The sequence below is a fragment of the Elephas maximus genome, chromosome 25 (genome assembly GCF_024166365.1).
Source record: "Elephas maximus indicus isolate mEleMax1 chromosome 25, mEleMax1 primary haplotype, whole genome shotgun sequence".
Classification (NCBI taxonomy): Eukaryota; Metazoa; Chordata; class Mammalia; order Proboscidea; family Elephantidae; genus Elephas; species Elephas maximus.
This window is the reverse complement of record NC_064843.1, coordinates 35420296-35446608: the sequence shown is the minus strand read 5'-3', so window position 1 is coordinate 35446608 and position 26313 is coordinate 35420296. Positions and strand designations below refer to the sequence as shown.

At 42.1% G+C, this 26313-nt stretch overlaps 2 protein-coding genes and 1 pseudogene across 6 annotated transcripts in view; 2 read left to right on the top strand and 1 right to left on the bottom strand.

Annotated features, from left to right (window-relative positions):
• RALY (RALY heterogeneous nuclear ribonucleoprotein) overlaps nucleotides 1-20239 on the top strand; it is a 136607-nt gene extending 116368 nt beyond the window's left edge. The window contains exons 10-12 of one of the 5 annotated variants that reach the window (XR_007515378.1): nucleotides 1976-4765; nucleotides 15806-15850; nucleotides 19545-20239. The gene's annotated coding sequence lies outside the window, so the exon portion shown is untranslated. Of the gene's footprint in view, nucleotides 1-1799; nucleotides 4766-15805; nucleotides 15851-19544 lie in introns of all 5 variants that reach the window. The other 4 variants (XR_007515379.1, XR_007515380.1, XM_049868998.1 and 1 more) reach the window with 4 other exon arrangements.
• EIF2S2 (eukaryotic translation initiation factor 2 subunit beta) lies at nucleotides 7241-25263 on the bottom strand. The gene is made up of 9 exons (XM_049868993.1): nucleotides 25102-25263; nucleotides 19893-20070; nucleotides 18301-18404; nucleotides 14306-14441; nucleotides 13477-13577; nucleotides 12667-12815; nucleotides 10714-10770; nucleotides 8367-8452; nucleotides 7241-7723 (listed from the first exon to the last, which is right to left on the bottom strand). Exons 1-9 carry the CDS (start codon nucleotides 25114-25116, stop codon nucleotides 7548-7550), a joined length of 1002 nt encoding a protein of 333 aa, XP_049724950.1. The 5' UTR covers nucleotides 25117-25263; the 3' UTR covers nucleotides 7241-7547.
• LOC126067262 (40S ribosomal protein S12-like) lies at nucleotides 15828-16717 on the top strand (annotated as a pseudogene).
• Nucleotides 25264-26313: the final 1050 nt, after the last annotated feature.

Here is a 26313-nt window from a genome sequence, read left to right as displayed (position 1 = left end):
TAGCCCCCATCTTGAAGGACTATAGCAGTCAGTAGGTTTACTGGGTTGTGAGCTGGGGCCTGGGGCTTTACCTCCCTCCCCCATAATACTGCCAGCAAGGTCTGTGACCCTGTGCAAGACTTTGCTCTCTAGGTCTCAGTTTCCTCATTTGTAAAATAGGAAGGGTTGGCCTAGATCAGGAATAGCAAATGGGCCTTGTATCAGTTATTGACTGTTATACAACAAACTACCCCAAAATATAGTTGCTTTAAACATTTATTAGCTCTTGTTTCTATGGCTTGACAATTTGGGATGGGCTGAGCTGGGCAGTTCTACTTACCTCATATGGCCTCTCATGGCTGAAGTGAGCTGGCAGATTGGCTGGGGATCGCTTGTTCCCGGATAGCCTCACTCAGTGTCCAGTGGTTGGGGCATCGGGCAATGGGCCACGTGTTCTGAGGATCTAGTAGTGTGGTCTGGGTTTCTTTACATGCCGTTGGTTCCAATAGCAGCAAGAGAGGGCAAGCCCCAATATGCAGTTGGTGGAAGCTACCACCGCTGCTCCTTGGAAACCCTGTGGAGCAATTCTTCTCTGTCCTGCATAGGGTCGCCATGAGTTGGAACCAGCTCTGCGGCACCTAATGGCAGCGGCAGCATCGGCCAAAGCGAGCCGCATGGCTACGCCTGAGTGCCTCTTGATGGGAGGTGCTTCAGGATGTAGCCATGGTTGGTGTCTCACCTTCCTCAGGCTTCGTTCCACCTGGCAACTCAGGACAAATTCGCAGTGGCTGCCTAGAGCGGTGGTTGAGCGTTCAGAGCTAGTTTTAGGCTATTAGGAAATAGTAACAAGATAGTTTCGTGATGTCTTATTGGGTCACTGTGAGTTGGAAATGGCTTGATGGCAGCGGGTTGGGTTTGGTATTATGGGCAAGGACTGGAATGTGGATGCTTGAGTGCTAGATATTTGCTGCCCCCTGGCCAGGTTGACCAATAAGATCACGTCCTGTCCCATAAGGACATTATATACTATATACTAGGCCTATCTGTTAAGACCACAGAAGTGCAGAAAGCAGGGCGAAAGATTCTGAGCCAGGTGTCCTAGATTTGAATCCCAGTTTGGCCACTGATTCGCTGGGGCTTTGGACAAATCAAAATCCCCCCGCCTGTGGCCATTCTTCATAATAATGATAAACCACTAGCTGAATACCTGATGTGTAACAGGCACATGGAAACCCTGGTGGTGTAGTGGTTAAGTGCTATGGCTGCTAACCAAAGAGTTCGCAGTTCGAATCTGCAAGGCGCTCCTTGGAAACGTTATGGGGCAGCTCTACTCTGTCCTATAGGGTCCCTATGAGTCGGAGTCGACTCAACGGTACTGGGTTTGGTTTTTAACAGGCACATTTTATACTTTTTTATCTCAACCACCTGTAGGCGGATTTAGTGAGAACTTTTTGTTCTCACAAGTTACAGAAGCTCAACCCTGCTTAAGCAGGAGGAAGTTTACTGCCTCATGAAGTAAAAAGTCCAGGAGTAGATCTGCAGACACAGCGAGACCCAGGGGTTCAGAAGCTGCCATCAGGAACCTGTTTCTCTCTTCCTCAGCTTGTCTTCCTCAGTGTTAGCATCACTCTCAGCCAGGTGCTAAGTGGTGCTAGAGATGGCCATAGAGCCTCTGAGGGTGGAGGGGGAAAGGAGGAAGGAAGGCATGGGCCAATAAAAACAGCAGGGGTTCATTGTGTGGTTATATGCTCATTTTATAGATTTTATAGATGTGTAGGATTTAACGGCACTGGGTTTTTTTTGGTTTTTTTTTTTTTAAGGATTTAAAACATGGCCCCATTGAGAGGTGGTGTCCATATACTCTGCCTTGTATCTGGACCGCAACTGTTTGTTAGAATATGGCATTGGTGATGCTATGCCAGTTTTCCCTGCCAGATCTTAAGAAACTAGCAGCTTTTACTTCTTGTCTCTTGGGGCACTCGCTCTTGGAACCCAGTCATCATGCTGTGAAGAAGCCCAGGCCACATGGAGAAGCTATGTGTAGATGTTCCAGCTGAATGCCAGTATCGACTGCCAGACATACGAGTGAGGAAGCCTTCGAGGTGACTTCAGCCCTAGCCACCATTTGACTGTCCACATGAGAATCGAGTAAGAACTGCCTAGCTGATCCCAGCCAAGCCCTGATACCATGAGGGATAATAATAAAATGATTGTTGTTCTTTTAAGCCACAAAGCTTTGGAGTGATTTGTTTTATGTCAGTAGATAACCAGAGCAGAAACCGAGGCTCAAAAAAGTTAAGTAGCTTACTCTAGGAGGAAGTGGTTAAGAGAATAGGCTTTGTGAATCTGAGTTCCTACCTAAACTAGTGGTTGTGTGACCCTGTGCAGGCAAGTAACTTAACCCCTCTGAGCCTCATTTTTCCTCGTCTGAAAAACTGATGAAAATACTTAATAAACGAGAATACTTATTACCTAATCCAATCCAGATTCAGGTGATTTTTCTCCTTTTTTTAAAAAAGTTTTTCCTCCCTAGGGAAACCAGTAAAAGAACAGACTGTAATTTCCTTTTTTTTGCTACTTACTTATACCCAACCTGTTCCAAAAAGTATTTCAGGCAGCTTACAAAGAGAAAATCAAAATTAAGAAAATGAGGCAAAGGAAGATAAGGACAAGAAGGCCTGTTTGTATTCCAATGTCTAGAAGTTATTGCAGTCAAGAGGGACATGTTGGGTCCGTCAGTAAGCCTGTGGGGCAAGTCTGGTGGGCAAGGGTAGGAGATACTCATCCCCACTGTAACCAACTGGGAAACTGAGACTCACGGTTGAATGATTTGCCTGAGATGATGTCACTGGGAAGAGGTGGAGGCAGGATGCAAATGTGGGCATTCTCTTCCCCCAACCCTGTTATAAATGATTCTCCTGGAAATTCCTCTTGGTTTTTGTGACCAGAGTCTCTCGTGGCTCTCCCCCTCTGGGCTAAGTTTCTTTTGCTGAGTCTCCACCCTCTTCTTTTTCTGAATATACTGTCTGGATGACCTAATCCATAGTTTAAAACTTGATCCACATGCTTCTGTAGTCTCTACTTCTCAGTCCTTCCCCATGAGCACCGATTTGAGGGATATATATATATAGATGCCTATCCAAAAATCAGATAGTAAAAACCCTATGGATCACAACGGTCAGATCCACAACCATCCAGACAGCGTTTCCTGCCATTGTGCATGGGGTCACTGTAAGTCAGGGGCCAACTCAACAGCAGCTAACAAATCTGGTAGCTGCACTTAGATGCCCACAGGGGCCTCCGTCAGGCCCTGCCCTGTCCAGCCTCCAGTCTTTTTCTTCATGAGTTCACCTTGGGGGATGGCACCGCTATCCACCCTGTCAGCACCCTCCACTCTTCCCTAATTGCCAAGTCATGTTAACTTTATTTCCATGGTATGTTTTGGCTCTATCCCCTGCTTTTCATCACCATTGCCTTAGGTTAGGCCCTTTTCATTTCTTGGACTTTTGTAATAACTTACCTCTTAATTCCCACCAGAGTTCTTCACTGCCCACTGGATAAAATACAGACCCGCTGAATAAAATACGTGGCACATAAGCCCTCAAGGATCTCCTTCACCTCTCTGGCTCCCCTCTCCCAATCTGCCCCTATTCTCAAGCCACATGGAACTATCTGTGGGAAGAGCTGTGCTGTCTTTGGCCTGTCTGCCTTACGCATGCTGTTACCTCTACTTAGAATGCTTTGTCTTCTCCCACTGGCTAACCTTCCTTATCCTTTATAGCTCAGCTCAGAGGTCACCTTCTCAAAGACACTTTCGTGGCCCCTCCCTTCTACTTACATCAACACCTCTTACTGGACTGTATTTGCCACTGGTTTGCTCATCTTTTGTTTCCACTAGACTGTAAGCTTCTGGAGGGCAGGGACTGCCTTTTGTGCAGGCGCTTAGGTCAAACTTATAAACACATGACATCACTGAGAGGCAGCATTGTAGAATGGTTAGAGCACAGGCTCTGAAGCCCAGATGCCTGGGACTGCATCCTGGCCCCATCACTTACCAGTTAGGTGACCTTGGGCAAGTGACTTAACCTCTCTGAATCTCCCATTTCTTCATCTGTTATATAGGGATAATAGTACAGATACCTCAGAGGGTTGCTGTGAAGATTAAATGTGTATATGTTTATGAAGTATCTAGAACAGGGCCGGGCACGTATTAAGGACTTTGGTAGTATTTGCCACTTGTTGTGTCAAGTAAATGATTAAGACTAGCCATGAATGTGACAAAGCTTCAAAGACTGTGCCTCTGTCCCACATCCTTGGGACAGTCTGGTGTCTCTGTAGCCAAGGATGGCAGGGCTGGTCAGGTTTGTGACAGGCATCCATCATCCCAAGAGCAGTCTTTAATAGCAAGGCAATTACTAAGCCCCCCTGAACTAGGAACGAAGGCAATATGCAGGTCCCAGGATTTGGCATGAAAAACACATGCTTGTCAGGGTCGCCTGGGAAGATCAGATTATGTACTTATGAAATACCTAGAATAGGGCCTGGCACAGAGTAAGGACTTTGGTAGTGTTGGCCATTTGTCATGTAAATGATTAAGAATAGCCCAGATTCTGGGCCACATGAGAGGCATCTGTCATAGTGCACTAGTCTTCATTCTAAGAGGTTAAAATCGTTTTGATACTAAAGCTGTTGCCACTTACGATTAGGCTTGGGAAAAGGGAATTCCACCCTGGATATTCAGCCTAAGAAAAGTATTCAGCATTCATCTCGCCATTACCTCTTTGAGGTAGGTATTTTCACCGTTTTATAGATAAGAATACAGGTAGATTAAATAACCAATTAAACCAAGAGGATTGCCACTTTGGACTGTCCTGAGCTCATTCTCTCCATTATCAAGAACTAGCAAATTAGCCAAACACCCACCATTAGAGTACTGATATAATTAACTGTAGCATAACATGAATAAACTCTTAAAGATTTTTAAAATTAGGAAGACTGTACTAACTTGGGAAAAAATGCCCTTGACTCTAAAAGGTTCTGTGGTGGTAGGATTATGGGAGTTTGTGAGTTTTTTTCACCTTTTTCAATTAAAAAAAAACAAGGAAAACCACATGGTACAAAGTTTAACTTCTAAAAATGTGTCGTAAAATGGAACGTTCTGTTCAAATGGGGCAAAGGATCTGAACAGGGAGCCTGGGTGCGGCACTGGGCCTCATGCGCCAGGGTACTTCTTCCAGGACTGTCCATTCCAGCCTGGGTCTCTGCAGAACACTTAACCTACATGATGTTCTAGCAGGGGTGGGAGTAGAAGCTACAAAATCCTGCATATTCTCTACTTCTAAAGATACTCATTCCAGTATTTGTGGAGCACCTATGACTTGCTAGGTATTGCTTGTTCTTTAAGTTTTTCTGTAGATTGGGGAAGTGGGGTCAAAGGTATTCTAAACATTGGCGATACAACCACGTTTGTTTATGTGCTGCTGAAATGCGTATTAGCATCCTGAAGACTTTACTTAGGCAGCAGTCAAGGGACCTGTGTACATGTTCTCAGACTTTACCATGGAATGCCTCTTCTTTTTTTTTTTTTTTCTCTTTATTAGGAACACCTCAACACTTTTCTAAAATACTTTTGGAAAGAATGTGGTTCTTAATCAGAAACCCTCAATTGTCTTTGCCTTGTCACTATAGCAGAGTTCCTTCTAACTGCGCTGTGGTTGGTTTAGAACTATAGAGGAAGAACAGAGGTTGGTGCAACTGTATGGGTAACTGAGGAGCAACAGGTCATTTTCAATATAAATATAGTCAATCCAGTTTTAACCAAATAATATCTCAATGGACATAAAACTTAATGGGCCTGGATCAGTCCTGAGAATGTTTTAAGAGTGAAGTTAAAAACTGGGGTGTTATTAGTTTGTCACAAATCTGTAAAGTTCTGTGTCTTCCCTAAAGGGTCCCACTAAGAAAACACACACACACACACAAATAACAGAATACTAACTGCACGAGAGGCACTGACCCTTGCTTTATTCACGCAGTAACATCCAACATTTGTTACAGCTTGTTCTCCAAACTCAAAATGCCTTCAGAAACCTGGGTTCCACCCAGCAGTGCTGTCAAATAGTTTTCAAACTGTAGTTGAGAACAACAAAAAAAGATTGGCCAGTAAAACTGAGAATTGTGTGGACGTAGATACAAAAAAGGGAGAAAGGGATCATAAACAGCAGTCATGTTCATCATGGCAGTGGTGGCAGCCCAGTCAGTGTGGCCCCCCCTTAGGAGGGCCCTACTAGGTTGCAGGAATGCTCCCTCCACCACTTCATGGCCAAGGTGCTTTACAGCACTTGGCATGTTACTTTAAATTAAGGGTCACAGTGATTAAAAACACCACAGTCAAGACATTCAGGACAGACACGACTGCTCCTAGGCCGCTTGGAATAACAAGTCCGGCAATAAGAAAGTAAGGAGCAGCATGTATGTCCTTATCCTCAGTTAAGTGCGTGCAAGGCAGACCACAGCACAGACATAGATTATCTTGTCCCCTGTGCTCCAATCAAGAAATACCCACATCCTCTGCAGAACTGGAGGCCCGAGAAGTACCAGACAGACAGCATCTCTTGGGTTCTCATGGTCACATTCAAAAGCTACTTCAATATAGAAAATAGAAAAGCATTTGTGGTGGGCCTTTTTCAAACCCAGGACCTAAGTTGAGGGGAGGGCGTTCGTCACCATTTGGACTCTTCTCAGAAGAGTCCCCTGTACTGCACACACATCATGTCCTCCTGAACAGGGTGCCCAAGCAGGGTTGTTCTTGGTGTGCCAGTTACAAGACACACTTAGGAGGTTATGTTTCTAAGATTCTCTTAGTGGCCAGTGAGGAAGAAAATCCTAAGGGTGAGGGTACCTAGCACCTTGAATTCCCTCATGTGGTAACAGCTGGAGGACTTGGCAGTGAGGTAGTAGCAACAATCCTCACATAATAAAAATAATTCAAATCTATGTAAATCTTCCCTGGATGTTGAAAACAGGCAGTCCTCCCAGATTTTATGCTCATATGCTCAGTTCACTCTCTCATGTGAAGCAGTGTCTACTTTGTGTCTCAAGAGAAGCTGGGAAGGAAAACGGCTGCCCAGCTGAAGTGCCTGCCAAAGTCCAGTTTCTCAGGACAAGCATACAGCGACTCATCAGAGCCCAGGCACAAACTGTTTTTGCTGAATTCACCGAGCACAACTTTTAAATAAAGAAAACTAAAGGACAAACCAAATTGAAAGAATCACTGTTATAATAACTTTAATTTATCTCGCATTTTACAGAAGTCTATGAACGATTTTAAAAAAGCACCTCCTTACCCCATCGCGTTTCTTGGACAGTTGTTAAAGTGGGCAATGAGTATGTCAACAGCTTGAGCATCGGCATCTTGCAAGGATTTCACAGGCCAACCAACCACACGCCAAAGAGCTTGGCAGCTTTTCTATCTTGTTTTTAATACAATGGTATATCCAACTCTGGTGGTAAACCTGTCCAGCCAAATCTCCACAACACATTTTGCAAAATCAGTGGTGATTAGCAAATTAGTTAGCTTTGGCACGGAGCTGTGCTCGCTTGCCCGTGACAGCCTGGAAGCCGGTTTTGATGCTGGCAACTGAGCATCGAGAGTGACAAGTTTCGCACTGTAAGAAATAAAGTCGGGTGTCCTTCTGTAGGATTGTGTCCGGTGATCGGCACGTGTGACAGGTGACATATTCCTCTGCAGGAAGAGCAACACAAAGCATTATCGTGGCTGCACTGAGCCAGGGGTTTCTTCCTTGTGCAATACATATTCTACTCTGAACTCCACGAACTTAGGCTGAGACAGCAGGTTATCTGGGAATCCAGACCAGGGGAGCTTAGCTAAGCTTAGCTATTCTGGGGGTAAGAAAACACAGGCTGTCTGCTGTGATGCTTCAGGTACTAAAAACCAGGTTGAAGTAAATTCAAATTGCCCCAGGAGGCAGGAAAGTTTGTCAGCTACCTACTCCTGGTTCTATCTACAAAAGAGAGGGAACTGACTAACCTTCCTAGGTGGGAACAGACATGCCAATTTTAAGGGATTAGGAATGTAACACAGGAGTCAAGCCATGTCTGAATCACAGACAGGTTTCTCTTGAGTTGGCCTTCAGCACTGGAGCCAACCAACAGCTTCCATCAGAGCTGGGCCATCTTAGGAAATTCAAACCCCTCTCCTGGCACCTCATCAGTGGTCTAGAGCTACCTCCCATTCACTATCATTTACCCCAATCTTTTTAAGGCCAACCTTTCCAGGCTCATTACAAACTATGGACAAATGGCTCTCCCCAGACTGCAGTCTGATGAGAACATTTCAGGGTAACATGATTAAATTATACACTTACTGATATATCTTCTCAAAACATTTTCTATCTGTTTCTGTTGGAATCTTCCTTTGATTACAAGTTGGTTATTACCATCTATAGAACCACTATGAAAGAAAGAAAAAATGTCTCCATTAAAATTATTTTTTCTGTAAAGAACCAAATTCTGGGATTTCTGTATGTAATGAATTTTTAAGATATTCGGTGGTCTAGAAGTGGTGCTGTACTACCTGGCTTCTCCTTTTTAAAAAGTATTTTTAATTAAGTAGTTGGTGCCTGATGACCAACCCATATTTCCTAACATTAAATCCAATTTCAACCAATTAAGTCAGTAACAACGATCAGATTTATGGGATTTTAAGTACAAAACAAATAGATTGCTTAATTATAACAGCCCATTTATCCAACAAAGGAAATAAACCTTTACTGAGTGTCTACCATATGCATAACAGAGACAGGAATGTAAGTATGAAATATGAAAGGGGCTAGAGAAATAAAAAATCCTAAGCACCAAATACTTTGAATCAGTTATGGTTAAAAACATAGCTTATGAAAACATTTTAAAATTGATTATGGAGACGGCTGAACAACACTGGATTGATTAAAAACCACTGAGCTGTACACTTCAAATGTGTGAATTCTATCTCAATTAAGCTGTTACCAAAAAAAAAAAAAAGCCACAGGCCACAAATTGTCCATGGTACTCAATGAGAAACTTCTGAGAAAGCTATTGACAAGTACTTTTAAGAAAGCAAAGCTCTAGGCTAAACATTATCATTTCTTAAAAATTATGAGTCACAAGTAAAACAACAAAATCCAGCCAGATGGAGTTTTATATTTGTTCTGTATCTCATCGTAAAACTGACTTTCATTTAAGAATCTCTCCTGTGATTCTCCTTTAACTACAGGGTTTAACAGCATACTCCATCAACTGGAACCCTTAGTATCTGGGCTATATTGATTCCAATGCTTGTAGGAAATGTTTTTCATTCACTGTCTGTCAAAAGAAATTGAGTTTTCTCAAAAACCCTGTAACATTAATCTCACTGACCGTAAGTTCACTGATCACAACTTCTTGTAATTTACCCCACCTCTATAAGACTGCAAATTATTCTCAGAAGTAGAAAAAATATTGCTAGCTTTTGCTCCTTCATTAGTTTATGCAAGTTCAAAATAAACAATGGTTGTAACATTACATTAAAACACAATTCTTCCAGAAAAGAGCAATACGTACCCACCACAAACCAAAAACAAACCCACTGCCGTCAAGCTCATTCCAACTCGTAACAACCCTATAGGACAGAGTAGAACTGTCCTATAGGGTTTTCCAAAGCTGTTAACTCTTTACAGAAGCAGAGTGCCACATCTTTCTCCCACAAAGTGGATGCTGGTGGGTTCGAACTGCCAACCTTTTGGCAAGCAGCCACCAGGGCTCCTTCATCCACCACAGGTCAAGTAAACTGCTGCTTAAACCCACAGCAAGTGCAGCTTGCTGTTACAATAAACTGTGGGCTTCAGGAGAGCAAGAAGAGAGTAGAACACCGTAATTCTTTCTGTACTGCCAGTGAGACTCAGGCATTACACCTTTAAGAGCTCAGGCTCCAGAGACGAGCAAATCTGAGTCTGTATCTTGACTGTACCACTAACAAGCTACGTGACCATCTACAACTTCACTGAACCTGCTTCCAAATCTACAAGACAGGAGTATTTCTCCTTCACAGGACTGTTGTAAAGATTGAGAAATATTCACTCGGCACAGAGTCTGGCACACTACAGGTGTTAGTCATCATTATTATAGCATAAGTCTATATTAATTTTTAAAGGGACATTTGGCTTCTTAGCATTTGCGTGGTCAAACTCATAGAGATGGGCTCCATGGGATCCTAGCCTCCCTGAATGCTCAAAACCATCAACAGATAAGCCCTGAAGACTGGAGTAGCTACTTAATTATCAATCCTTGTTTCCATGGTTTCTCCTGTGCCACTCATCAACTTTACAAGCTGGATTTCTACATAGCCTGTTATCAATTAAAGGAAAAAAAAACAAAAAAATTCTGACTTCCTCTAAAATTTGAAAGCATCTAATATTTATTCTCTAAAAAGACCCAGGAGTTTCAATTACTGACAGGACGCTCTAAAGGTAGCAATGGCACGGTACTCACTTTGGACACTAGCAGGCCTATTCAGATGTGCTACTGTCAACTCTGTACCTAGTCCTACACAGCCAAGCTCTCCCACAGAAATGATTTCACTCCTTTGTTGGCCTAAAAGCCCTTCTGATAATTAGGTCAGTGTTTTCTAAGCATGTCACATATCCTTCAAGTTAAGTTCTTACGAAATGTCCAGTAATACTGTATATAGTTTCTTACCTTGTACCCAATTCAGCCAATAAAAATGCAAGGAGATGTTTGGGCTGACGGTGCAATCTAAAAAGAAACAATACACAAACCTTATCTTTCATGGAAATATGACCAAGCTTCTAAAAAACCATCCTGTTTACTGTTTTAATCTCTGACTACTCAGCCATTAGGTGAATTTCAGTACACAGTTTAATTCAGGTTTTAGAACATATATATACTATATGACATCACTTATTTACATTTTAAAGCCCATAAAACATTATGTTATGTATGAATACATACGTATGAGTAAATGTCTACAGACATAGACAGGAAAGGTAAACACTGACTTTAGAAGATAATGTCTTTGGGAAGAAGACAAAAGAGATGGGAAGGCAACAGAAACATGACTAATTTTAACTATAAGCCCCCCCACACCTTTTTTTTTTTTTTTTTTAAAGAATACAAAGATCTGAAGCAAATGTGTCAAAATGTCAATCTACACCAAATCTAGGTGGTGGGGTATTTGTGTGTTTCTTATGCTAATTCCTAAATATTTCCTGTTTTAAATATTTCACTGAAAAATCTGAACCATACACATAAAAGTGGAAAGTTTAAATATTCACCAACTGAGGACTGGTTAAATAAAATTATGATATATCCATTCAATGGTGTATAATCCTGTTTTTGAGAACAAGATGGGTGTGTGTGTGTATAAAGATTACACATACAATTTAAAAGGAAAAAAGCAAATATCGAGCAATGCCATTCAGTTTCAGTTTTTTAAATTCTATATACTTTGGCACTGTTTGAACTTGTTCTAACAAGCAGATACTATTATAACAATTCTAAAAACAAAGTTATTTTTCCCCAAAATGTAATGGGTGAGGATTGGTGAAAATAGTTAAGTGCCTACACTGCTGGAAAGCAATTTGCCAGTGTTTGCCATAAAAAGAGCCATTCCTTTTGACTTAGCAAAGATATGTGTAAGGATGTTCCCTGAAGCTCTGCCTCTAATGAAAACATGGGAACAACCATGTCCAACTGTTAGAATATACTGTGTAGTCATTAAAAACACTTCTGAAGACTATCTAGTGACATGAATAAAAGTTTCATGATATAGTAAGACAAAATGGGTTAAATACTAGTCTGATACCAATTTATTTAAAAATATGTGTACAAAACTGGGTATACACAAAGATACCAAACTATTTTTTTTTCTCTTTTAATGGGGGACTTACAGATGATTTACTCTTTAGCATGTCTATATTTTCTAATTTTTTTCAATAATGAGCACCTACACACTACTGTTGTAATCAACAAAAAAGTCTAAAGTATCTTAAATAATGCCTAAAGTAAGGAAAACAAGTGGTTATCTCTGGATGGTGGGATTTGGGATGATTATCTCTTGTTTACCATTTGTTTTCCCTTTTTTCTGCAACGAGCATGTATCATTTATGAAACTGAAAAACGAGTAGTAAATAAAGTCAGAAGCCCTAACAAACCTGCCAGCAAAGGTGTAGATTAAGAGCTCTGAGAATAGCCGGGCCCAGAGAGGGATCTGGGGGTGACACAGGCATGGAACGTGGTGGCAACTAAGAAAGCTGGCACCTCATCAACTCTGTCTTGGCAATGACTATCCAAGGAAGAGGCACACCAAATTGAGCCACTTTCTGGAGCTCACTGATGAGCCTTCTCACCTCCCTGAGCTCTCCAGCATCTTCACTCTTCATTCCATCTCATTAGGATCCACTCTCATGGGTCAGATTCTCTCACCTCTTGATGCCCTGATAAAGTGAGCCCTGGGGCCCATGACTCCGAAGAACTGACAGACTTGAACTCTGACCTTTCCCAACCCAACCCGACACCTGTGCAGCCTCTCTTTCTACCTGCACTAAAGTTGACAATAGGGACATCTAGCGTACTTACAACTCCACCGAGAATCTGATAATTGGGAAGGAGCCTTTCCATTAAACAACTTACAGTTTACAGATATCTGTAAAGTTGACAAAAGAAGTTTTCTTGGTTCCTACTCTGACAACCTGTGGAGGTTTCATGACAAATTTCCTTTTCTCTCCAGCAACCATATCTGGATTCTTTTCCCTCATGATGTTGAACACTCGATTCAGTAGCTATAGAGATAAAATGGTAATGGTGCACATTTTTAGTAATAGCCAGAGTATTAAGTTCCCATTTGAGTCAATTTTCTTTACCCTTGAAACAGTGCAAACTTCACTTTTTAGTAAATATACACATGCATCACTACATTTCCTGGAGGCTCCTAAGTGCAGGGACTCCATCCTCATTCCCAACCAGGATCTGGTACACCATGGATGCTCAGCCATTCCTTGTTCAAAGTTAAATGAACAAATGAGCCCCTAATCATTTCTGTTTTTTTTTTTTACTCATTCTGCTGCTTCTATGGGAAAGTGTATGATGTGTGGAAAAGATTCAGGAAAACCCAAATAAGCTCCAGCCTACCCTGGTCCCAAATTAGCCCCTCCCTGTCATCACTTCCCCCTATGACATCCAGAGGGCTGCATCTCCTCAGAAGATGTCGCAGGTGGGGACAGTGGGAATGCTATAATGACGGCCACACTCTGGGCATGCTGTCCACAGGTGGGACCAGGAAATGCTGTTCACTGGCATGTGACCTCACCACTCTGGGTCTGTTTTACTATCAATCTACATCCCAATGGATCTTCCAATTCACATGTTTGGGGGAACATTTATCTTACTTTTCTTTGAGCTCTAGTGAACAGCTTAGCCTCCTTTGAAAACAATTTGTCTTACCTCCTCATATGTGTAGTCTCTTTCTGAGCCTGCCCAAGCAGGGCCTGTCTGGTTACTGAATGAGATACCATCATCTTTTTTGCTGTCTTCATCTTCTAAAGCTGTAGATAACAAAGACTGTAAGAATGAGGGGTGGGCCCTGCTATTGTAACGAAAAAGAAAAGGAGCAGAGGCAGGTCTATAGAAATGAAAGCTTCCAGGACATCTGCCTTCCCTCCCACAACTGCAGGCACAATCAATAGCCTCAAGCCTGGGTATCAAGCCCCCCAAAAGCCCCTTTTCTTCCTTCAAGACAGCGATGGTGTGACTTTCAAAAATGGTCCTTCACAGACACCTCTCAAATTAGGAACCTGTGATAACACAGACACAGTGAAATGTTTCTTGAATTTAACACAAGATAAAATACTTCATTAGGATAATTAGAGGAAAAACAACTATTTTGAAACACTTAAGAAACATCCACACCCATAAAAACCCATCTACCAACTATATTAAAGTTCTGTAAAGACCCTACAGCACTTGGAAAGTAATAAAACCATACTTTTAACAGAACATTACAAAACTTTTTAAAAACATTATTTAAAATTCAATTACAGTAATTTTCCCAATAGTCTGAATCACTAAGTTTTTAATATAACAACTGCCAAAGTCTTCCCCCATTAAGTTTTAAACTGTCATCATCAAGTGAGATACTATTTTCCCTTCGGCATCCATTATTAAGCCGTGGGAACAAAAGGCAGAAAAGAATAAAAAAGGAGCATCGCATCAATGAAGCTAGGCCAAAGGCCTGAGTAACCTACGATTGGAGTTGCTCAGTTCCCCAAATTACCTTCATCTTTCTCTAGTATTTCATCCTCGTCTGGGAACTTGACATTCTTCTTTTTCTTCTTTTTATTGCCAAGCATAATGTCAAGGTCATCCTCTGGTTCAGCTGGCTCTTGAACATCACTTTCAATCTTAAGATCCTAAGAAATGAGACAACAGTCTCAACATTTTGATATTGGGACTATTATTTTTTTAAATGACATGAGCTAGCATCATTTTGGAGGGAAAAAATCAAATATTCAAAATTGAAGTTACAGGTAAGAAATGCCTCTCACAGGTGGGCCAAAATGACTCAGAGAGACTGCCATTCAACAAGGAAATTCCTCAAGACACTTGTGGAATTTGTCTTTTTCTTTTATCCCTCCCTCCTTTTTATTGTTCATCCTCAGGATCTTATTTATTATAGTCATTTTCCATATGTTTTCAAACTAGGCTACTGTCAGAATCACTTGGTAAATTTTAAAAGATTCCTGAATCTTCTGATTGACAATCTGCAGCAGAAATGAAGTTCAGGAGTATTTTAAAGACGTTTCTTAGGGATTCTGATGCAGTCAGTCTGGCACCAGGCTCTGGAATCTTTGGGAATCACTTCAATATATGACATCACAAAAGAGGGAAACGCCTAACTCAGGAAGAATTAAGGTCACATGACAAATGTATGGAGACAAGGTAAAGCCTGGCTCCAGGATTAGCTGCTGTAGGCATGGATGTAAACAGTATACCACAGACTAGAAATGATTCATGAAACACCTAAGAAGAGCAGAAAGGGCCAATCTCAGTCTCCAGCCTTCTAATTTCTCCCTCCTCTCACCAGCTTATCCAGCTCCCAGCGCCAAAGTATGCTGTCAAAATTTGGAACCCCAAATTCAGCTGTGTAATCTGGTGCCAGGTTTGGCTATCAAAGGCCAATCAGCCCATAGTATTAGCTATATACCACACAAACCAGATGTTAATCAAATCTCTAAGACGACAGTCAATAAATAAAAAACCTGAGAGATGCAGAATATAAACTAGCACACACCAGCCAGCTTCTAGTCCTATACCATTATTTATTCTATCCCAATAAGGCCTGTATCTAAACTGAGGCCAAGACACAGTCAAAGGCACAGAACAGCAAAAAGTGGTTTTTCAATGCAGGTATATTATATCCAAAACCCTATCATGGTCTGAAAATTCAAGTGCGAGAGTAAGCCAAAACTTCAAAAGACTCTGGCTTCAAATAAACATCCATGCCTTGCCTGGTAACCAAGACACTTATAATAGCCTCTTATGTTATGACTTCAATCGCAGTGTAAAAGTATCCAAGCACTTAATAAGAGTAGAATTTATAAGTGATATTTCAGGACAAAACCTACTAGAGGAATCGAGAATTATTACCAACGATGCCTTGTTATCCAAGACCTTCTGTGGCATGTATTTGATGTCACCCTGTTATCCAGTAAATTTAATCTCCATTTGTTCAGTACCATCTGAGCATTTTTCTTTCTCAATTTCCCAACATCAGGAAGAACAGAGAGTCCCAAGCAGGGAGAGAACAAGATGAATCCAGGTAAAATCATTTTGTTTAAAAAACCTCTAAATTATCTCTGAACTAAAACATCTCTGAAAACAAGAGAAAAATGTCTTATTAATTTCCATATCCTTGGCAATCAGCACACATAATACCTGGCTCGCTATAATCACCAACACATACCTACTGAATTAATCAAATTATCAAAACTGTGACACTGTTTCCAAAACTGAGTGAAGTTACAGTATACATTTCCTGCTACATATGGAAACACTATTTACTGGAGTTTGAGCAAATAAGCTATTTACCAAAGAAAAACTTGGGCTTTCTTTCCCTGCCACCGCCGAGTTGTGTTGGGGTAGAAGCCCTGGCGCATTCAAGATTCACCTTACCCATAACACACTGCCATGGCCAAGGGAGGCACTGTTGCTGGAGGTGTAATGGACGTTAATACTGCTTTTCAAGAGGTGCTAACGATTGCCCTTATCTGGGATAGCTTGGCATGGAGATTTGGCGAAGCTGCCAAAGCTTTAGACAAGTGCCAAGCCCATCTTTGTATACTGACATCCAACTGTGCTGATCCAGTTGGTGGAGGCCCTTTGTGCTGAACACCAAATCAACCTGATAAAGGTTGACGACAACAAGGGGAGTGGGTAGGCCTCTGCAAAACTGACAGAGAGGAGAAACCCTGTAAAGTGGTTGGCTGCAGTTGTGTGGTTAAAGACTATGGCAAAGAATCTCAGGCTAAGGATGTCAGAAGAATATTTCAAATACAAGAAACAGGCAAATAAAAACTTGGTGTCTTAGTTATCCAGTGATACTGTAACAGAAATACCACAAGTATATGGCTTTAACAAACAGAGATTTATTCTCTCACAGTCTAGGAGGCCAAAAGTCTGAATTCAGGGCACCAGCTCCAGGGGAAGGCTTTCTCTGTTGGTTCTGGGGCAAGGTCCTTGTCATCGATCTTCCCCTGATCGAGGAGCTTCTCAGGGCAGGGACTCCAGGTCCAAAGGACATGCTCAGCTCCCAGCACTTCTTTCTTGGTGGCATGAGGTCCCTCTCTTCTCTGCTTGATTCTCTTTTATATTTCAAAAGAGATTTACTCAAGATACAACCTAATCCTGTAGATTGAATCCCATCTCGTTAACATAACTGCTTCTAATCCTGCTCATTAACATAAAAAAAAAAAAAAAAAAACCATTTCCATGGAGTCAATTTCAACTCATAGCGACCCTATAAGACAGAGCAGAACTGCCCCACAGGATTTCCAAGGGGCGGCTGGTAGATTCAAACTGCTGACCTTTTGGTTACCAGCCAGGCTCTTAGCCACTGTGCCACCAGGGCTCCATTAACATCACAGAGGTTAGGATTTACAACACATAGGATGATCACAAAATGGCAGACAAACATGCAATACCAGGAGTCATGGCCTAGCCAAGCTGACACACATTTTTGGGAGATGTAACTCAATCCATGAAACCTGGCTTTGAAAACAAAAAAAATTCAGGGTAGAGTGCACAAAATGGGACAGTTGGGGTGTGTATTCTCTATGTATGTATATACCAAACCAAACCAAAGCCACTGCCGTTCAGTCAATTCTGACTCACGGTGACCCTACAGGACAGAGTAGAACTGCCCATACTGTTTCCAAGAAGCAGCTAGAGGATTTGAACTGCTGAACCTTTAGTTAGCAGCTGAATGCTTAACCTCTGTACCACCAGGGCTTATATATATATATATATATATTTATATACATATATATATACACACACACAAACACATATGCATATATACATATATGCATATATATGTGTATATATTCACCTACCTACCCACATTATCTATCTATTCCTTGTTCAAAAGAATTTTGAGATATTTGTATTAGAGACCAATCCAGTAATAAGTCAGAACAACTGCAAGGTCAACTCCCTACAAGATCAGAGAACATATAACTAGCCTGACTGTTCCAGTTCACCTGCAGGCCAGACTGTCATCAGCAACCAACCACCGCAGGCTAGGATTCATTCTTTGCTGCTTAGAGGTACACACTTAAGTTTATGTATATTCAACAGGCTTCTACAAGTTAAATGGAAGAAACCATAGGAATGTTTGCTTCACAGACGTTCTTACTCAGAGAAATCTCTTATCAGCCAAAAAATCTCAGTATGATTAAGAACAAGAGGCATTTTGTGATCATTTTTATGGCACATATTACAATTTTTTTTGTGTGTAATTACATTTTTTTTTTTTTTTGTTATTACAATGGATGTGACCTAAGTTTACATTCCTTCAACCATAATCCTTTAGGGATACCAAGTTGCACACACACTTAAGAAAAAGACCTTAATAGTGGTGATTAAATGCTTAATAACAAAAAGCAAAGTTAGTAAGAGATGAGACAAAGGAGGAGAAATATCAGCCATTAGCAATCTTTCAAGAGGTCAAATTTTACTTCCAACAAGAAAGCAATAGATAGCTAATACTACCTTTATGCCTTCTTCGGCTTCATCAATATCAAATATCTTTTTTGTTTTTTTCTTCTTTTTCTTTTGATTAAAAAAGTTCAAGTCATCTAGATCATCGGAAGCATCTAAAAAGGGCAGATCAGGGGTTATCAGTTACTAACGACAATTAGCAAAAGCAAAACATCAAATTATGAGTTAAGCCAACACGTTTCAGCTATTCAGAGATCAGATATTAATGAGCATAGTAGTCCTTCCACAACCACAAAGGTTACGGTTCTGAAAAACCCAATGGCGGGCCAACTCAAAGCTTTGTAAACAGAAAAATCTGGTTATGGGATCATGTTGGGAAAATTTATTTATCAGACCATGTCATTCCCCTGCTTTAAAAACCTTCACTGGCTCCCCATTTATTCCCAGGACAAAATCAGGGCTGTAACACAATTTCTAAGACTCTCCAGTTTTCTCTCTCCATTTCTGCCTACTCCCTTACCCCACACACCTCAATCCCACGCACCAGGCCCTGAACTACTTCCAGTTCTAAGTGCAGTGTGGTCTCTCATTTCTAAGTCTTCACATGAGCCCTTCCCACATAGCTCTTACCCTCATGTTACAGGATTCCAAAACCCAACTTTCCTTCCTCCCAGCTAAGTTAGATGTCCCTCCAAGATACTTTGTGCTCACCCCACCTTAGGTATATATTACTAGCTTGCTTGTCTATCTCCCTGTGAGATACTAAGGGACTAATCCTTAGGATTTAGGTGAACAAGGATTAGTTCAACATGTTACTGAATTAATCAATTGACAAAGCCCTTATAAATTATTTTTCATTAAAATAAAGCTGCACAGTAAATATGAATATTGATGAAATTTTATCTACTGTTAGTGAATAATGGGCTCTGTTCAATAAGGTTCCCATTTGTTCTGTCCTACTGTACACTAGGAATATTTTAGGATTTCTCTGCTATAAAACTTTTAAAGTAGCTATTTATGAATTAATTTTGTCTTGTTACAACAGGAATGATTTCCTTGCCAAGTTTGTTTTGAACATGTACAAGATACTTAGCATGAGATGCTTGATGTTAGTTCTCGCTATCCCCAATACAATGTCTAATATTTGACAAACGTTAATTACGTTTACTGAAACATTTATTTCTCTCGAATAGTCAAATTGTGTCTATGTTAGAGCACAAGAGTCAATAACGAAGCTGGTGTCTAACCCCAAACATTTTAGGCTATAATTTTAATCTCTTCTATGTATTTTTCAGACCTGCTAAGACACAAAACTGCCTATCCTGGGCTAACTTTACCTGCCTACATTCAAATGCAATCACCATTAAAGCTGGAGAAAAGACATGACAGGTTAGACTGGAAACTCAGCCCTGGAATGATGGAGGTTTCATCATCTCTGCAACTTACGAATTCAGTGGGAATTTACCAGGAAAAAGCCTATCAGAAATCTAGCAAGGCCCAGTGCACGCAGACTGTTGATGGCCTTGGATTCATCAAAGCAGCCCTATCAGGCTGAGAAGTCACTGCAAGCATAGGATTCAACACCAATGGAAAAGAACCAGGTTTCTGATGACAACAGTGACCCCCTTACATCAACCACTCACCTTTTTTCCTACTGTCTTCTTCATCAGCTTCTATATCTTTGTCCTCAATTGGCTCTGGCTCCACTTCTTTTGTTTCAGAGGGCTGGGTTTCTTCTGCCTGAGCATCCCCTTCCTCATCTAACATAAAGGGCTTCTTCTTTTTCTTTTTCTTCTTGCTCATAGTAGGATCAAAGATCATCTGTTTAAAAGACAAAACAAAAGGGACCAAGTGATTATTTTTGATGATGCTCACATTCCAAATATGTTGTATCCTCAAAAGGCACACTCTTAAAAGTCAGAATATTTGATGCATTAAGCCACCGAAAAAAGGATTTTACCCCCAAAATAAAACTGTCCACCCAGCTGCACTCGTGTGTGTACACGTGCCTTTAATTTATAAAGTGTCACAGATACAGTAACTGCACATTCAGTTTCACGAGCCATGTGGAGACCTTATGAGTAAATCGTAAAGTCTGACAAGGGGCTTCAGCCAGTCCCTCACTTTATGGATGACAAAACCAATGCCTAGGCAAGCCATGAATGTTTTATCCAGTTAGTGACCCAGGGTTACACCAGGAGACTTGACCTGATTAAAAAATTTTTTTTAATCCTAAAGCTCAGACAACCCTTTTAGGAAATCCATCCGCAATCCTTCATATAGCCAATCTCTGAGTAAGTGGAACTGTTTACTCTGCTTTTTGATTCTGAAACAACATTAAAAGCTCTCTTATTTTACCTAATGCCTACAACAGGGAAAGTGAAAAAACTAATTTATAATTCGTAGCCTTATCTGTTTGCACTGATCACTTGGAAAAAAAATACTGATGAAGTTATTTTAGACCTAACAGTTTAAACAACATATAGGGCAGAAATCTGGTAGAGTAGAGAGAGTGAAGACTTTGAAGTCAAACAGAATTAGATCAAAGCCCAAGTACTTTTTTCCTGAACCCCTTACCAATCTTAGTGCACGTTCTACTAAGCTTAAATTCAGCATCTTGCCCAACGATCTGCTGCTGCCGTGTAGTGAGGTGTTTCCAAGAGCACAGGTTCCAGAGCCCAACTGACTGGATTCACACCTTGACCCTGGCTCTTACTTAGTGACTATTCCAGGTAAGTTCACATGGAGATGGACTACAGAACCAAAATCACCCTCACAAGGTTACTGGGAGGATTAAATAAGTAAATAAATATAAAACACTTGGCACAGTACCTGGCACATAAGTACTCATTAAGTGTTAGCAATTATTATCATAGTTCATATAATGCTTTACAGTTCACAAAACATGGCCTCGATTCCTGTCACTGAAATTTGAAAAACTCTAATGATCTAATTTCAAAGACTTACCATGAAACTCTCAAAAAAATTCCAAAACTGATCCTAATTAACTTAAATTTCTTTATGGCCCACATACATTAAAGAAACTGATATGTACTGAAACCAAACAATTGTCTGTAATAAAGTAGGATATTTATTGTCCTTATCTAACTCAGAAGTATCTACAAAGAATTCTGGAAATTCTTACATAGTTATTCTCTCCTACCTTAACAAGCATCCAGTTGTACAAATAAATAAGTCTGAGATGTAGTCAGTCTGAAGAACATTATACAGCAAACTTAAAGAAGAGTCTCTTCTAAGAGGAAACCCTGGTGGCGTAGTGGTTAAGTGCTTGGGCTGCTAACCAAAGGGTCAGCAGTTCAAATCTGCCAGGCGCTCCTTGGATACTCTATGGGGCAGTTCTACTCTGTCCTATAGGATCGCTATGAGTCAGAATGGACTCGACGGCAATGGGTTTGGTGTTTTTTTTTTTTTTTTTGGCTCTCTTGTAAGAGAGAAGAGCCTGGAGGAAGGAGTCTCCCACTGCTGACCTACCAGGCCTTGTGTCATCTTACATGGAGTGCTGCAGTCTGTTCCAGAGAGGCAACTATGGTTCATTCTCATACCTGAAGTAAGAAGACTTGGCAAAAGGACAGACAGCACCCCAAGTGCTATAAATTTGGTCATCTGGCAGAGCTTACAATTCATTTACAGGCAGCCCCCAGGTTATGAACGAGTTCCTATCCCAAGTCTGTCTTTAGTAGGTCAGAACAGTTAAGAAGGATTAGTTGTATCTAACATCAGTCAAATGTTTGTCTTAGTATATAGAACACAGTGTACCTTTCTATGCATAAAAAAGCTTTAAGCAGGCACTTCCAGATACACTAAAACATCTTTAACATAATGATGCTCATCACAAAGGACTGCCCGGCTTGTTATTATGAACAGTCGTACGTACCTCGAATTTTTAACATAATAGGCTTTACAGCAGTTGGTTCTTAACTAAGGGCTGTACATAAGTTAGATGTTTATAACCTGGGGACTGCCAGTACTGCATTTTTTCAAGCATCAAGTTCCCTGGAGTATTAATTGCCTTTTAACTATTATTCAGCAAGACAGACCAAAGATGAGAGGAATGATGAGAGGGGCCCTGAAATCATCAGAGAACAGCCTCACAACTGCCTCTTTTATCCCCTGAAAACATTCTTACTTAGGTTTTACAGGGCAACAGTTTGGCTGTAGCCTAGTAAAGAGTAGTAAATATGCAGGAATCATACACTGAAATAATTAACATCTCTCTCAACTGCTGTCTCTGATGTACTGGATGCTCAACATATACTCGTCTTGTTTTATTCACGCCAACTTTCCAAAGCACAGTTTAAAAATAAGGAAACCAATAAAAATAAGAGCTCCAAAGAAGACCTGCCCAAAGTTGTCACAAGGCCAGGCTTGACCAAGGGGGAAAAAAAAAACTTTTTAAATGTTTTGTTTTATGAGACTAGTTTGGATTTGAGAAGCAAATAGTTGCTGACAGTGTGCTTATGGAAAATTACAGAATCACTTCAGCATTTTTTTAAAGTTTATAACAAAGCCTTCAAAAGTAGTTTCCACCTTCAACTTCTGTTGGGTTGGAGGTGAGGAAAAGGATACCAAGAAAAATTACCCCAACAGACCGAAGCACATCATCAAACTGGAACCCTACTCCCATCATACTTCATCCAAGAAATCCACTTTACGGCCACACCACAGCCAGAAAGTGGGTGTGTTACAAAAGAACCCACAGAGAAGCAAGGCACTGGTCTTTAATTAATGCACCTTTTAAGAAGAATGAAACAGTGTTCCTACGTCTTATTCAGTGTTGTCATTTCTGGGTGATAAGATTTGGGGAGATTTTTATTTCCCTATGTATTCTTGTTCTATAAACGTTCCTTTTTCTTTTTTTTTAAGTTTAAAGCTTCATTTGGAAAGTACCTATACCATACCTGTAAGCCCATAGTATGTGAAAAACCCAATATTCTAATCCCAGTTCTGCCAGGGGCCAAGTTATCTCCCTGGGCCCTAGTTTCCTGTTTGTAAAATTGGACTGGTAGACCTGAGAAGTGCCAAGCTGCTCTAATACTTCATTGGTTCTACAGTCCTCTGCTGGCATGTCAGCTCTGCCATCTCTGGTTTGTCAAAATCCTGTTCACTCTTCCATAATGCATTTATATTCCACTTCCTTCAAAACCTGACCCCCACTGTTAGAAATGATCCCTCTACCTTCCCCCCCCCCCCAAATTGCTATGTTGATGGCCGTATTTCTCTCTCTTATGGCAAGCAGTAGTTTCTACCTTGGATCTCTTACCTTCCTTACTGCACTGTAAGCACTTTATTAAAGGAACACAGAATATATCACTCCAAGGTATCTCGCACTCCATGTTTTAAGTACCGAGTTTGCTAAATGCTTTGAACACTGGGTAAAAACAAAACAAGCGAAAAACACTGCTGCTCTCAGAACTTTTGAAACAGAGTACCCCAGAGCAATGTCTGTCATGAGCTTAAATCAAGAACCAGCTTCGGACTCTAAGTTTGTCTCCTAAGTTAGTGACAGCCTCCTACAGTCACCTAAATGAAGACAATATTGCATAGATTTGGATTTCTACTACTAGCTCAGCCACTTACTGCTTGATCTTGGGCATTACATAACCCTCTATGCCTCAGTTTTCTCTAAAATGGATCTAATAATACCTATCTTACAAGGCTGTGGTAAGAACCAAATTGGACTGCAAGCTTCTCCAGAATTAAACACAAATTCCTTAACTTGGTCAGCAAAGCCCTTCAGGAACTACTTATTTTTCCGCCCTCCACTCCTTAACTCTAACCAAGTTGGAGAGTACCCCACCTTCAGTGAACGCACTTCCTTGCTTTTCTAAACCACTCCCCTGCGCTCTGGTGCCTTTCCACTGCCTGCGGAAATTCTGGTACCGTGCCTCAAAACCCAACTCTAGGAAGTCTCCGATTCTTCCTCGTCCTCCCTCCTCAAAGCCCTACAGGCCAAACCAAGCACTCAAATGTTTATGGAACTGAATTACAAATGCGTCATTAGCTTTTTATTTTTTCTTTGGGGGGGGGGCTTGCCGATAAGCGGTAGCTCTCCCCCCAGTGTTAATCACTACCTACTGATAGTACTTAAAATCAATTTTACTTTAATGCCGACTGACTTTACGTGAACTGGTATAAATCTGGCAAAAAAGGCTTTGGGCGAAATTCGCTGAGGTACAAGCACGATGGTGGGCAAAGATCCAGCCAGCTTCTTAGCCCCGACTTCCCGCTCACGTCCCCGTGAGCCTTCCGATAAGGAAACTCAAGAGATTCCCCGCCCTGAAACTTTCCAGCGGGGTAATCACTCTTTGAGGCTGAGACATCTTCTCCTGTCGTCCTATCTCCCTATCCCGTTCTTTTTAAGAAGTAATACTCGAGATAAAAACTAGGGCGGGATACCGGCCCGGACAAGTCAATCTATAAAGTTTTTTTAAACGAGGGCGCTCTCCCGGGCGCAGAGAGAGGCTCCTCTCCGCACCCCCGGCATCCAGCGAGGCAGCTTAAAGGAAGGCAGGGTCGCCGGTCCCAAGCTCGTTCAGCGGTCTATCAACCGGGCACTCAAGCCCCCTTCAGGGCGAGCGGCTCAGCCTGTGCTCTACACTCCGGAAACGCCGGCCACTGGAGGACGCCGGCCTGGGCGCCGCCGCCCTGAGGAGAGCAGGGTGCGGCCAAGCCCGCGGCTCCGGAGTCCTCGCCGGCTCTGCCGCTCCGGGCCACCTAGGCCCGGCTGTCCCACATGGCGGCGACCGGCCGCTAGGCCGCAGGCCCGGTCTCCCACGCTGAGGTGGGTTCGGCTCCCCGCCTCAGTCCTTAGCCCCGGGCTCAGGCCCTCACCTCGTCCCCGGACATGGCTGCGGATCAGGTGGGCTCGGCACGGACTGGAAGTCAGACGGGTCAGCCCCAAGCCTCGGCTGCAGCGCCGGTCCTACCGATACCTCTCCCACCACCGCACTAGGCTCTTGCATCAGCGAAAGGGAACGACACCCCGCCCCCTCCCTCCAGCTTTGGAAATGCGCCTGCGCAGAGGCCCACAAAGCGCAGGCGCAAGGAAGACCCAGCCTAGGGCGCTCCGATAGGCGCGAGTTACCAGGCGACGCCGCATTGCCGGGCATGCCGGGACTTGTAGTCTTCCTGCAAGAGGCGGGTCCTCGCGCAGCAGCTGTACAGAGATTGGTGCGCGCCGTCGGAGTGAGCGGCTTCCGGAAGGGTCGGTTTTGTTTGTGGTTTCTTCGTTCTTTCGTAGAGCTGTGAATCCGTCCTGTGCTGCGTTGCTCGTAGGGTGAATTCAGGGCCTTTCCTCCTGGGTTAAAGTGGGTAAGACACTCTGAAGTCTTTGGGGCTTTAGCTTTTATGCTGCTGTCTACGCCTCGCCGCCGAGGTGTTCTCCTGAAGAAAAGTACTTGGGAAATTCGAAGTTGGAGCTGGAGCTCGCTAAGGATTTTACTTTACGAGAAATTTAACGTGCTGCATCTCCACTTGGAAGGTCGGAATCCACAAGTCGCCTCCTCCATGTATCCCCAGGAGTTGACTTAGGAAAGGTGTTCCCTGAGGAGAAATGGCCTGACAAGAGGTAGTTTGTCGGGAAGCCACAAAGTATTTGTTTCTGAAGTCCCTGTTCGAAGGCTATGGGTGCATCGTGCAGTTCGCCTTGAGGCATAATTATAACAGCTGCTCTTTAGGGAGATCTCACTGTCGTCACTGTCTCTAGCGAAGGACCACCAGGAAGACACCTGTAGTTGAACAAAGTTGGGCTTCTGGTCTCCTTGCAATGAGTGAGAACACACACTGTGGAGAACAGTGGGGCATCACAGGAAGAGGGTGTGGAAAGGACTTAAAGGATTTGGGCTGGTGTTAGCTGATGTGGGGAAGGTCAAGGAAGCAGGGCTTCTCTGGATTGAACGTTGATAGGAAGTGGATGTAATTCTAAGGTTTAATATTTTAATTCTTTCCAAAAATGGAGAAGAATCCAGCTAGGCTAAAGCTGCTATAAAGAAGCAACAGTCAAGCATATTAGGATTAAAAAGCCCATCGCCATGGAGTCGATTT

Excerpts from the sequence above, each read along its gene's own strand:
- EIF2S2 (XM_049868993.1), bottom strand. Across the intron at positions 12,816-13,476 it reads GAGACTACACATATGAGGAG|CTACTGAATCGAGTGTTCAA; the intron begins GTAAGACAAATT and ends TTATCTCTATAG. Across the intron at positions 10,771-12,666 it reads TTTACAGATATCTGTAAACT|ATTGCACCGTCAGCCCAAAC; the intron begins GTAAGTTGTTTA and ends GTTTCTTTTTAG.